At 46.4% G+C, this 10,373-nt stretch overlaps 4 protein-coding genes across 4 annotated transcripts; all 4 read right to left on the minus strand.

The window, feature by feature from the left end:
* Position 1: 1 nt before the first annotated feature.
* On the minus strand, positions 2 to 2,075 carry HD556DRAFT_1313175 (uncharacterized protein; the record flags this gene model as incomplete). The annotated part of the gene is made up of 15 exons (XM_041300760.1): positions 2 to 28; positions 151 to 292; positions 344 to 389; positions 440 to 458; positions 512 to 583; positions 638 to 888; positions 936 to 962; positions 1,015 to 1,024; positions 1,073 to 1,221; positions 1,272 to 1,308; positions 1,364 to 1,420; positions 1,470 to 1,507; positions 1,555 to 1,735; positions 1,793 to 1,881; positions 1,934 to 2,075. 15 exons carry the CDS (start codon positions 2,073 to 2,075, stop codon positions 2 to 4), a joined length of 1,287 nt encoding a protein of 428 aa, XP_041154231.1.
* A 725-nt stretch (positions 2,076 to 2,800) lies between these two features.
* HD556DRAFT_1449325 (uncharacterized protein) lies at positions 2,801 to 4,213 on the minus strand (the record flags this gene model as incomplete). Its single annotated transcript, XM_041307581.1, has 10 exons — positions 2,801 to 2,929; positions 2,982 to 2,996; positions 3,051 to 3,100; positions 3,154 to 3,383; positions 3,441 to 3,465; positions 3,521 to 3,583; positions 3,637 to 3,698; positions 3,753 to 3,868; positions 3,930 to 4,094; positions 4,145 to 4,213. The coding sequence occupies 10 exons, from the start codon at positions 4,211 to 4,213 to the stop codon at positions 2,801 to 2,803; spliced, it is 924 nt and encodes a 307-aa protein (XP_041154232.1).
* Positions 4,214 to 6,625: 2,412 nt separating this feature from the next.
* On the minus strand, positions 6,626 to 7,800 carry HD556DRAFT_1009277 (caspase domain-containing protein). Its single transcript, XM_041295864.1, has 8 exons — positions 7,496 to 7,800; positions 7,359 to 7,444; positions 7,245 to 7,305; positions 7,130 to 7,192; positions 7,042 to 7,079; positions 6,938 to 6,988; positions 6,846 to 6,882; positions 6,626 to 6,793 (listed from the first exon to the last, which is right to left on the minus strand). Exons 1-8 carry the CDS (start codon positions 7,629 to 7,631, stop codon positions 6,708 to 6,710), a joined length of 558 nt encoding a protein of 185 aa, XP_041154233.1. The 5' UTR covers positions 7,632 to 7,800; the 3' UTR covers positions 6,626 to 6,707.
* Positions 7,801 to 9,828, minus strand: HD556DRAFT_1008919 (uncharacterized protein). The gene is made up of 4 exons (XM_041295862.1): positions 9,688 to 9,828; positions 9,438 to 9,621; positions 7,933 to 9,371; positions 7,801 to 7,868 (listed from the first exon to the last, which is right to left on the minus strand). Exons 2-3 carry the CDS (start codon positions 9,556 to 9,558, stop codon positions 8,035 to 8,037), a joined length of 1,458 nt encoding a protein of 485 aa, XP_041154234.1. The 5' UTR covers positions 9,559 to 9,621; positions 9,688 to 9,828; the 3' UTR covers positions 7,801 to 7,868; positions 7,933 to 8,034.
* Positions 9,829 to 10,373: the final 545 nt, after the last annotated feature.

Raw genomic sequence — 10,373 nt, forward strand, 5'->3', positions numbered from 1 at the left:
CTTAGATTGAAACCTTCTTGTCCCAGTCCTTTTGGTAGTTGAGTGGTAGATCTCAGGTGCAAGAAAACAACACATACGAATGGGCAATTACTTGTAATCTGAGGGCTGATTGGTTATCACCTCATTTCGTCAACCAAGTCCTGCACTTACTCGAGGTTCTTGAGTTAAGCCTTTCCGGTTGATTGAACTTTCCGATGTGACCTCGAATTGTTTCCTTCGGACCGGAAACCGGCCAAAAGTCTTTCTCCACATCACTGCTAACCTCGTTTGCTCAAGGTCGGCAACTTGAGACCTGGGAGAAAATAAATTAAGAGATGTTGAAACAACAAAATAGAAAACTAACTTAACATCGTCAAGTAAGCCCCGGTAAGAAATACTGGAGTTCTTCCCTGGGAAAAAAGTTTTCAGGGATCATCATGTACACGTATCTCAAACTTACTCAGTGAAGAAATAAAAAACTGTTACGTATTCATGAGGATGTAGTAAATGCGGCGCAAAGCTTGTTCTTCACCTTTGTGAAAGTCGCACCTGTCATATTATCGTCATGTGCCTCCTCGCTGTCTCTACAAGCTGACAGGCACACCTATAGTGGAAGTTTTAGCTACGCGAAGGCTACAAATAGGTATTAGTAACTTACAACACGACCTTGATTCTCTTCTTCTGCAGTCATGACACAAGTACCGTTGCAACTAGCATTTGGGTATATTGAGATGGGTGACATCGCAGTCCGATGTGGGGACGTGAGCCATTGCGACTGAGAAACAAAGCCAGTAATGACTGAGACTGGTGGTCTTGAAGGTGCAGTCTGCACAGGTCCATTGATTTCATTGGCACAAGGTGGTGTGCTCGAGAGAAAGACCTTCAGTATTCTCGCAGCGTGATTATGAACTAGATTCTGCGTCAGGCGACACAAAGCACAGTAACATTAAACTTACGATGCAACATGACACGGTTTACAAGCCCTATCAATGCAATGTCGAAAACGGGAGGCTGCAGGATAGAGAAGATACATACCAATGGCGGACTGCGAAGAAATAACCAGGACGTTGTTGCTCAGCCGCGGTATGCTTACCGGGAGGAAAATATGATATTTTTTCGACAACCATGACCATTTCTCAACAAGGGGTGCTCGACTTGCATCCATGTCGCTTTGCTGGCTGGAGGTCACAACGGGTTTAACAGGGGACGGTGATGGAAAGCAGCAGTTAGAATGCTCGAGGTCTATGTGGATTGTTAGTCAGTAGAAATGACAGGGAGAGTGGAGTAATCACCGAGGATAGTTCCGGAATGACAGCAATCGAACAAAGCCTACGAATGACCAATATCAAATACTCGACCCTGGCGAACATACAGAAGTACTCACGAACAATTGACAACCCTTCGCTTTCAACACTGGTTCCACCAGATGCTGCTTCAGGACCTAACATAATATTCAGTGTCCCAGTTGGCTATATGATCCTCAAACTTACGTTGTCGATAATCTTGCCACCCTTATATCCATAGATAACTGGAGAAACGTTAGTTGGGCAAAATTATTGGGAAGATGGACATCACCTTGATCTTGACCATTATCTTCACTATCATGGTGGCAAATAGTCTGTCCGCCGTGACCCGAGTCTGACGAGATAGGGTGAAGGGTGAGTCTAACGGATATAGCTATGAGTGAAGACAAACAGTAGAATGCCAGCATGTCGTGCTCTCCAACATCTTCAACGAGCCATTCAATCCTCTTGAGCTAGGTACGAAGTAAGGATGAATAAGAATTATTGAAGCCGATTCAGTTCAAGCTCACAATATTGACTTCAGAAGGCCAGAACGATTTGTGCAATTCGCGGTTGTCCACCAGCATCACAATATCATCTTCAGCGTAGCCATACTGGTCTGTAAGAGCGTCACTGATTGTGGGGGTCCACACATAATGAAAAGAACCAACCGATAAGAAGTTCTTTGAACTCTTGTACATCATAGTGTGTGTATGGGAGCCAATGATCGATCCCCATTACATGCCTCACCGCGATGAGGAGTGCCTTCTTCCTGCCTTTGCGGGATACGCCTTGACTCAAAGACTCAGACATAGACTCGGAGCTGGCTCAGCTGGGCGATACAAAAAAGTGATCGATGACAAGTAGGACGAGATCAGACCGGTGATGTGTGGTAGGTATCGGAAGTATCAGATCGAGCAAACCAACCATCTGTGATTATAAGAGATTAGAGATATATGACAGTCACAGCACCCACGAATGAGTCGGCCGTCATTTTCCCAAGCAAGGCACATGACTGAGCGCTGAGCGCTGAGCAGTGTTGAGCTCACAATTACTAGAGCACAGCCGTCACTATGAGGTGTAACGTCAGACCGGTCCTAGTGGCCGGTTCTGATGGAACGTCAAACTTCTAAAAAGCAATTACGGAATCATCTACTAGTAGATCCGGCTTGCCAAGGTTTGACTGTAACTCGCCATACAACCTGCAAAGCGAAAGCCTAAAGGGTTCAAATATACAAAGATAATGTATGAGAAGGATTTATGCAATGATCATGGTGCAGTATTTGCTAGTACTGCAACTATAAGCAAATCAGAAAGACGGACTGCAGTACTGGAAGTTCACACCTGATTGCTGTACTTGGCTGTACATACAGCAAAGAATGACATATGACAGTCCCGAACGAAAGAACATGGTCTGAACTTGGGTACTGTGGATAGCCATGTGCGTTTCATCAGGGACAGATTGCATGATCAATCATAAATTGGTCTTGGTAACGAATAACTGACAAGCAAACAACGATCTTTGTTCGAGATAAGATTCAAGCATATCTGCCTTTAATTTCCTGAATAAATCCCTCCATAGTATGGAACTTTACTCCTAAATTGATTAATCGTGGATCAGGGATAGCGGTATCCGGGTATAGTCCAAATTCGGACTGAAAAACATACTAACAAAATATCATCAGCATCAAGATTTCAATCATACCGAACAATACCGACCATGTCGTCCATTTCCTGCGCAACATGTGAGCACATGGACTACATTAGAGAAAGAAAATATTTGCAGACCTGCATTCCCGTAGTCTGTGAGGACACAAAAGACACCGGCTTCCCCAGCGCTGACGGTAGCAGGAAGATTAGATCAACAAATTCCTGCGTTTTGATCACATACCCTGCTGGAGGATCGATGCAAATTGAGTGTAGTTCAACTTTGCACTGACGGCATAGAACGTGCGGGAGAGAACCTCTGATTCAGGATCTTTGTAGTGCTTGAGAAGCGCTAATGCGCACTGGCCAAGGTCCCGCTCGACCCACGTAAAATACTGGGGAGATTGAGCGTCATATCTGGCCACGGTCAGTTCCAGGCGATCGGAATCCGGCACGGGCGCAAGAATATTGTACCTGCCACAAAGTTTGCATCAGCTATGCGTAGGAAAGCTTTATTGCAGGATGTCTTACTTCCAGAGATTCTCCGAAAACCAGCCTTGAATGATGGGTGTCAACTACTTGAAAGACGCCGAAAATGAAAACCTGCTTACCGGTGTATAAGATAGAATGGGGTACGCCGGATTCTCGGAGATAGTCATCCACGTTGGCTTTGTCTGACAATTTTATAATTAACCCGTGTCGCTTCGCTGAACAAATTAAGACCTACTGTCGAAGTGGTAAACATTTGCATACTTCCCGTTAGATACCCTTGTACAGTGCGGAAGAGAACTGCGGAAGGTACGCATTGAAGCCAAAATCACAAGAGGGAACAACCAGATTTACCTCCAAATGAAGTACTTGACATCCGTCGCTTTAGCAGCGTCAACGAGATTCTTGCCAAGTAGCATTTCGCTGTTGTGACCTTGAGCGACGTTCTTGGGATCATAATAGTCGGTGACCTGTTAAAACAGGTAGCGATAAGTCAGGTCCTCGGAGGGAAATGGAGCAAGCGTGACATACTCCATAGACAGCTTCAACACCAGACAGGGCTTGCTTCAACGAGTCGATGTCCCACAAATCGGCTTGTGCAACCTCGGCACCAAGACTCTTTAGTTTCAACGCTTTCTCCGAACTGCAGTTTCGGGTGATTGCACGCGGTACGAATGTACCATCTGCTAATAGGGCCTGTACCACGGATGAGCCTGATGATTGTGGTTAGCCAGACACTTGAGCACGAACAACATCAGCATGCCTTGAGTTCCGGTAGCTCCAAACACCGCAACTATGCGAGGTGATGTTGACATTGCAGGTATGAATGAGTGAAGTAGAGAATGGGGGATGTTCATTCTATTCTGCACCTCGACGCCTTAAGTAGCCTCAGATTGTTTGTGTCGTGTTGCGATACCCCGTCATATGGAGTACGATCATTTCTTGTCCGATAATCGGGGCGCAAGTAAAGTCCAGGAGCCTTACTCCGTTCTGCTTTATCCAATGACGAGTATACTGACTGTCAGGCATAGTAAGCGGCAGCCGCCAAAATCACCTGTTGATGGGGATAGGCTCATCCTGGGCCCGAGAAATGGAATCAGGACGGGACTTTGCAAGACCCAGTAACCGATCAGTGCAAAATCAGCAACATTTGGACGATTGCTCACATCTCTTATGCAAGAATAACATTTGTTTCGCGGGCCGGTTACTCCACACTACTACAGGTAACATCCGAGTCCGAGCCTACCGCTGCGGCGAAGTTCCAAGGCACCTGAATGACCTCATAGGTGCACAATGCACAAATAAGTAGCTAGGCGGCCGTCAATGTGCGCTGGCATAATGCATGCGATACCTGCAATTGTCATGTGAAGATAAAGCAAGTCTGTAAGATGTTGAGACCAATCAACTCACACTGTACGGGGCAAATCTGGCGTCTCCTCTCCTGCGTGTCGCCAGATGGACACCACCCGCTAGTCATTTAACCATTTCTTTGTAGACCAATCCTGGATGAGATCGATGGTTACTATCATAGAGGCTGATTGATCTTTGTAAATTTGTAGTGCACGTCGCTCATCACTTTAATGAATTTTTGAAAGACCAGTCAGCCGTAGCAAGCCAGGAAGTACCGCATGTGACAAGTTCGAGGCTTGAAGTTACTGCGGACTCGCGCGAAAGACGCGTCAACGTATTTTAATAAACGATAATATAAAATTGGCTACTGATACGATTGCTTATATAAGTCATAAGTAATTTTCTGTTCTCCACTCGGATGATGCGTGCCGGCAGCGCTAGCATTGCGGCTTTTCGTCCTTGCACATGCTGCCTGTAGGAGTAGCTGCGCCTCAACCACACACCTCTAATATACTTACTCATGCTCATGAACTTATTCCGCTTGCTGCTCGCCATTTTTCATCACTAGGTTTTGCTACCCATGTTTACGGCTTTACATCCACTATATCAATCCCAGAGGCAGTTGCTACAACTCGATTACTCAATGTGACGGCTGGGGGTTCGTCGCTGCCTGACATCACGACTCATAATACTCGAACAAGAGTTGTGGCGGCAATATGAATCAGAACATGCAAGTTGTTAAGTAGAATATAAAAGGTCAGGTTCTAGTATGTATGACTATTAATGTAGGGTAGCATTGCATTGTCGTGGAAATGATAAGTTGTGAACAGTGGTGATATATCTGCTCGAAGCCAGGATGTGAGAAGGGAAAGACCTCTGGAGGTCCTCCCGAACAAGTTAATACTAAATTAATCATAAAGTAAATGTCATCAACCACCGTAGTAGCGTAATACAGTCCGTCTTGTGCTTCATAATTCAACGATTTGCGACATATCCTGGATCACACGAACATGAGCATGACACTAAGTACACAAGCCACGTTAATATACTCACCAGGCGGTAGTGACTCGAATACTGCACAAAAAACAGGGTAAGTATGGCGAACAGGATGAAGAAACAGCGAACCCACCGAAGGCTGCTGAGAGCTCAAAGTGGAAGTGTCATTCCCGTCATCGCTATGGTCATGGGGATCGCATTTGCGCCAATCCTCGATTGAGACTTCATTTTCCGATAGTCTCTGTAGATGCGGGTGGTAAGTTGTCTCGCCTGTCGGTTTTATCGCCTGTATACGTCTGCGAGTAATGTCATAGACCTTTTCCCTGTGATATTCTCATCAGCGCAACGCAGAAGACAGGAAAGTGACACTCACCGTATGTGGGAGAGTAGCTCGCGATAAGAAGGTCTGGGATTACGTTCTAAAGAGGATGAGTTCTATGGTTCTCTTTCTCTGAATATGCTTCTCACCGAGGTACTCGATGAAGAACTAAGCGAACATCAGTCAGGCTGAAAATACTTAGAAGATTGTGTCCTACCTTTGTCACAGTTTCACCCGTAACGTTGTCGTCATATGCCAACTCATCATCCTTGCATGCAGATAAGGAAACCTTAGGGGGGGATCAACTTTAGAATATATCAGGATACATCAGTAAGAGAAAAACGCACGACACAGGCCATGGCTTGGTTCTCGGGGGGCGTCATAGGGCAATTGAATGAACATGGAGGTACGTATGAGTCAGGAGAGGACACTCTGCAGATGTCCATGCCATCAGTTCCCGATGATACATTTCTTGATTGAGAGTCGTCCTTTGACGAGAAACGGCCTTCCCAACTATCCATCGAGATGCTGGAACTGAGCCTCTTTCCTGTGGGGCGAACATTAATGTGATGACGAACAGAGTAAAAAAATACCCACCGAGGGTCTTGGTTTTCCTTGCCAGACCTGAAATCATCAGTATCGACTCAAAGACACAATACAATATATCTCTCACCTGACAAGACTTTGAGGGGCCTCCGCCATAACCCGTTGCAGTTGGAATGCTCCAAATCTTTGAAGCTTGCATTAGTGCAAAAACGAACACGAACTTTAGACCTACGCACCCAGCACTGTGTGAGAGTGGCAACAATCCCACAACGCCTGTTTACCAGACAACATCGTTAGTAGGACTTAGAGATCCAATAGGAACACGCACGAAAAGCTTGGCGCCTTGAGGCAATGGATCAACGATATGCTCTTTCAATATCTTGGAGTCGTTCAGCATCACGAACCAGACGATGATCATGATATGGAGCTTACATTATCAATGATGCGCTTTCCCGTGTAGGTAAGGATGGCTTTATGGAATATTTTAACAAAGCTTAAAGCAAAGAGGCTGGAACGCTACCTTCATCTTTGTTGTCGGATTCAGAGTTGTGTTTACAAGTCACTTGATCGCCATGACCGGTGTCTGATGGATTATCAATCATTAGCGCTTTGCGTTAACGTAAGAGCTTGCTTACAATAGAAAAACATCCGGTCGTATTGGGATGTGAGTTTGACCATAATGTCAATCTCACGCAGCTGTGCTTTACGATTAGATAGGTCATGGAAAATACGTAATTCAGGATGCTTACCATGTTTGCTTTACTGGGATATAACTTTGGCGAAACACTCTTATGATGCATCATAGTGACAATGTTCTCTGGGCGGTAGCCACGAACTGCAGCAACAAATTAATTCGACGATATTTTCCATCATAAAACATACATACACTTTACAAGAAAGTCTCTCATTTTTATCACATCTATGTGCGCTTGAGGGAGGTTGGGGAAACCGGATACCCTTTCCACAGCAATAAGGAGTGCCCTTTGTATTCCTTCAGGCTTGGCAGGAACGTCACCCGGCATTTAGACTGATCACTGATGAACGAGGCTGAAGACTGATAGGCTTGGGCTCAGGATGCTGAGTCAAATATACCGGCTGCTGGATAGTATATGCTGTCGAGCGCAATAATTTAAGGTCCTAGAACTGGGTAACTCGGTCGAGTCAGAGATTCAAGGGGAATGAAGAGGATAGCGAGAAGCAAACTTGAATTTTATGTACTTTGCATAAAAGACACAGCAGCGCACAGCTTATCTCAAGAGCTGTAGAGCATAGATATACCATGAGACTTGGACGTACAGGACGGCAGTTGGATGGCAGACGCACAGACACAAATTACGTAAATATCGGTGCGCAATGACGGCTTGCTTACGATCGTTGAGATGTTAACAAGTCCCAGGAGCAGAAACGAGTCCGAACCAGTCGCGATCAAAGTTCTGCGTCTCGCATGGCAAATTCAGGTTCCCAAACGTCGCATCCAACATGCGTCAGCCACACATCTCGCCTCTCTCTCTCCCAGCGGTGGAGAGTTCGGCAATGTCTACGCTTCTCCTCAGGGCACGCACACTCCCACCACGCTGGAGGTTTCCACGAACCTTCATGTGGTACTTTGGAGGTGGCACCAGTCTGCCGGCTGACACTTGCTCGCATGAACGCCGGGAGATGTACCGCATTCGCTGGTTCAAGACGTGGTTCATCCAGTTGTGGAAGCGTGCGAAAATCTGCGCCAAATGCAACAACGCGGATACGCTGCCGGTGAGATAGATCCGGTGCTAGTAAGGCGATGACTTCCTGCTGTATTTCCTCAGGCAGTTGGAAGAACATCGAGGGCGCGGAAATGATATTTGACTTGACACCTGCGGAAAGTCGATTGAGGGCGGAAACAGAATCAAAGTCAAGAAGAGCACCGCCGTGTAGGTCCCGCTTGCCCGACCGAAGGAACAATGCACGGCTGTACAGCAGCAGCGCGACAGCTTGCTTTTTCACCCGGATTTTTTTCGTCAAGTTCCTCTGGGATGTATTGTTTAAAATCCGCCAACCCTCTTGCCACGCAAGAGTGCGCTCCTCGCCGTCGCCATCATACTCATCAATATGCAGGTCATCAAGATTGACCTTGAAAAGGCTGTAATTCTCATGCTCGATAGCGTTGATGATTTCACGCGCACCGGGCAGTGTCAGGCTGTTCGCGTTGCACTGCAATTGGTCCAGTTTGCAACGCGGCGACGCGACATATTCAATGATGGTAGGGACCACAACGCGGGTAATATTGGTGGCAGAAAGGCCGAGTTGACGCAGATACCGTGCGTTGAGGCTGGGAAGGAATGCGCGAATGAAGGTGTCAGAGAGAGTGCCGTTATGGATCAGCTGGAGCGTGCACAGTCTCGAGCTGTTCAGTGCAGTGGTAAATTGTGCGATGACATCCGCATCGGTCGATAATGGGTTCTGCGTTAAGCACGAGGAAAGTGTCAATTTGAGAGACTTTAACAGGATAGTACCAGAGGTTTCCGTACTCACACCGGACAGACACAGTTCCCTGAGCACATCATTGTCCCTGATGAACTTTGATACAGCAAGTAGACCCTTTCCACCTATACCGTTCCTTGTGAGGTACAGCTCGGTGAGGCTGTTTTTGCATGTTCGACCAGCAGGAGAGTCTAGAAAGTTGAAAAGCTGTACGCAACCCTCATCGCCCATTGAACTGTTGCCGATATCCAATCTATGGACAATCTCACGGCGCTGTATAGCATTGATAATATTCCTTGCAGCTTCCAAAACGTCAGCGGCTATTCGGACCATGGAGAAGCGATGAACAAAAAGCGCTCAGTACTCACCAATGGTTGATGCAAGTCTAGCGCTGACGCTCTTCAAGCGCTGATGATTGACAGAACGAACAGTGGCCGGATCATCGTCATAATGATGTCGAATTTTCTGGGAAGATAGCCTGAAGTGCATGATAATAAGTAGGAGATGGTCGAGGGAGACACGATCGCATTTTCCACTGTGGTTTACATACTTCTGAGAGCGGAGACGGTAACCCGGGTGAGAGTCAATCTATTGAAGGCGCTATCTCGTTGTACTCACCGGGCTTGTCCGTCGGATCCTAGGCCTGATATTCCATCAGAATATACCAGAATCATACGCTCGAAACAATTCAGGTTCAAGTTGAACATGTACAGCTTTGCAACAGCCTCACAATTACATTCCTTCGAAAGTTTTCGGTTTGGGTTTTGTTTGGCCCCCGTTATTTCGAATCCCGATTCCCAGCCGAAAATACATCTGTCTTCCCCATGGGAGTCTTCCCTCTGGAATTCCTCAATTATCTACATTCAGAGACTTTGGACCGATTCGTCTCTATCGAGCTTGTGTGAAGACATCGAGGATATGGCACATTAATTCTGAGTCCGGTCTCGGTTGGTCTGGCGATCTTGTGGGCAGTCACGAATCGAGTACACATGTGGCATGCCTCTCGCAACTGTCCAACTCAGTTGCTCTTGTGCATCTTTCTGACAATATATCCTATACAATGGCAGCGACGCGCGTTGCTCCCTATTGTGCACTTATTTGTGTGTTATGTCTAGGTTACCGATTGCGTACAGATCGCAAACATGGTCGAAACTCTCGCGAAGTTCTCAGGTGGTTAGCCAGGCAGTGTATATCATAATCAGCAGGTTAGTAGGAAGGAGGAACTGGTAACATAAACGGGCGTACATGCGAGTGGCCTATTTTAATTTTTATAGCTAATTTGTTGCTTTGTGGTCCTTGAAATG

The sequence above is a fragment of the Suillus plorans genome (assembly GCF_016647745.1).
Source record: "Suillus plorans strain S12 chromosome Unknown HD556scaffold_87, whole genome shotgun sequence".
Taxonomy (NCBI): Eukaryota; Fungi; Basidiomycota; class Agaricomycetes; order Boletales; family Suillaceae; genus Suillus; species Suillus plorans.

What these genes read in the sequence shown, in the direction of transcription:
- HD556DRAFT_1009277 (XM_041295864.1), bottom strand. Translation starts at nt 7,631, where the DNA reads ATGCCGGGTGACGTTCCTGCCAAGCCTGAAGGAATACAAAGGGCACTC. An exon ending in ATCCGACAACAAAGATGAAG is followed by an intron (nt 7,080 to 7,129) that starts GTAGCGTTCCAG and finishes TATTCCATAAAG; the next exon opens with CCATCCTTACCTACACGGGA. An exon ending in GAAAGCGCATCATTGATAAT is followed by an intron (nt 6,989 to 7,041) that starts GTAAGCTCCATA and finishes AACGACTCCAAG; the next exon opens with ATATTGAAAGAGCATATCGT.
- HD556DRAFT_1008919 (XM_041295862.1), bottom strand. Translation starts at nt 9,558, where the DNA reads ATGCACTTCAGGCTATCTTCCCAGAAAATTCGACATCATTATGACGAT. An exon ending in TAGACTTGCATCAACCATTG is followed by an intron (nt 9,372 to 9,437) that starts GTGAGTACTGAG and finishes ACGTTTTGGAAG; the next exon opens with CTGCAAGGAATATTATCAAT.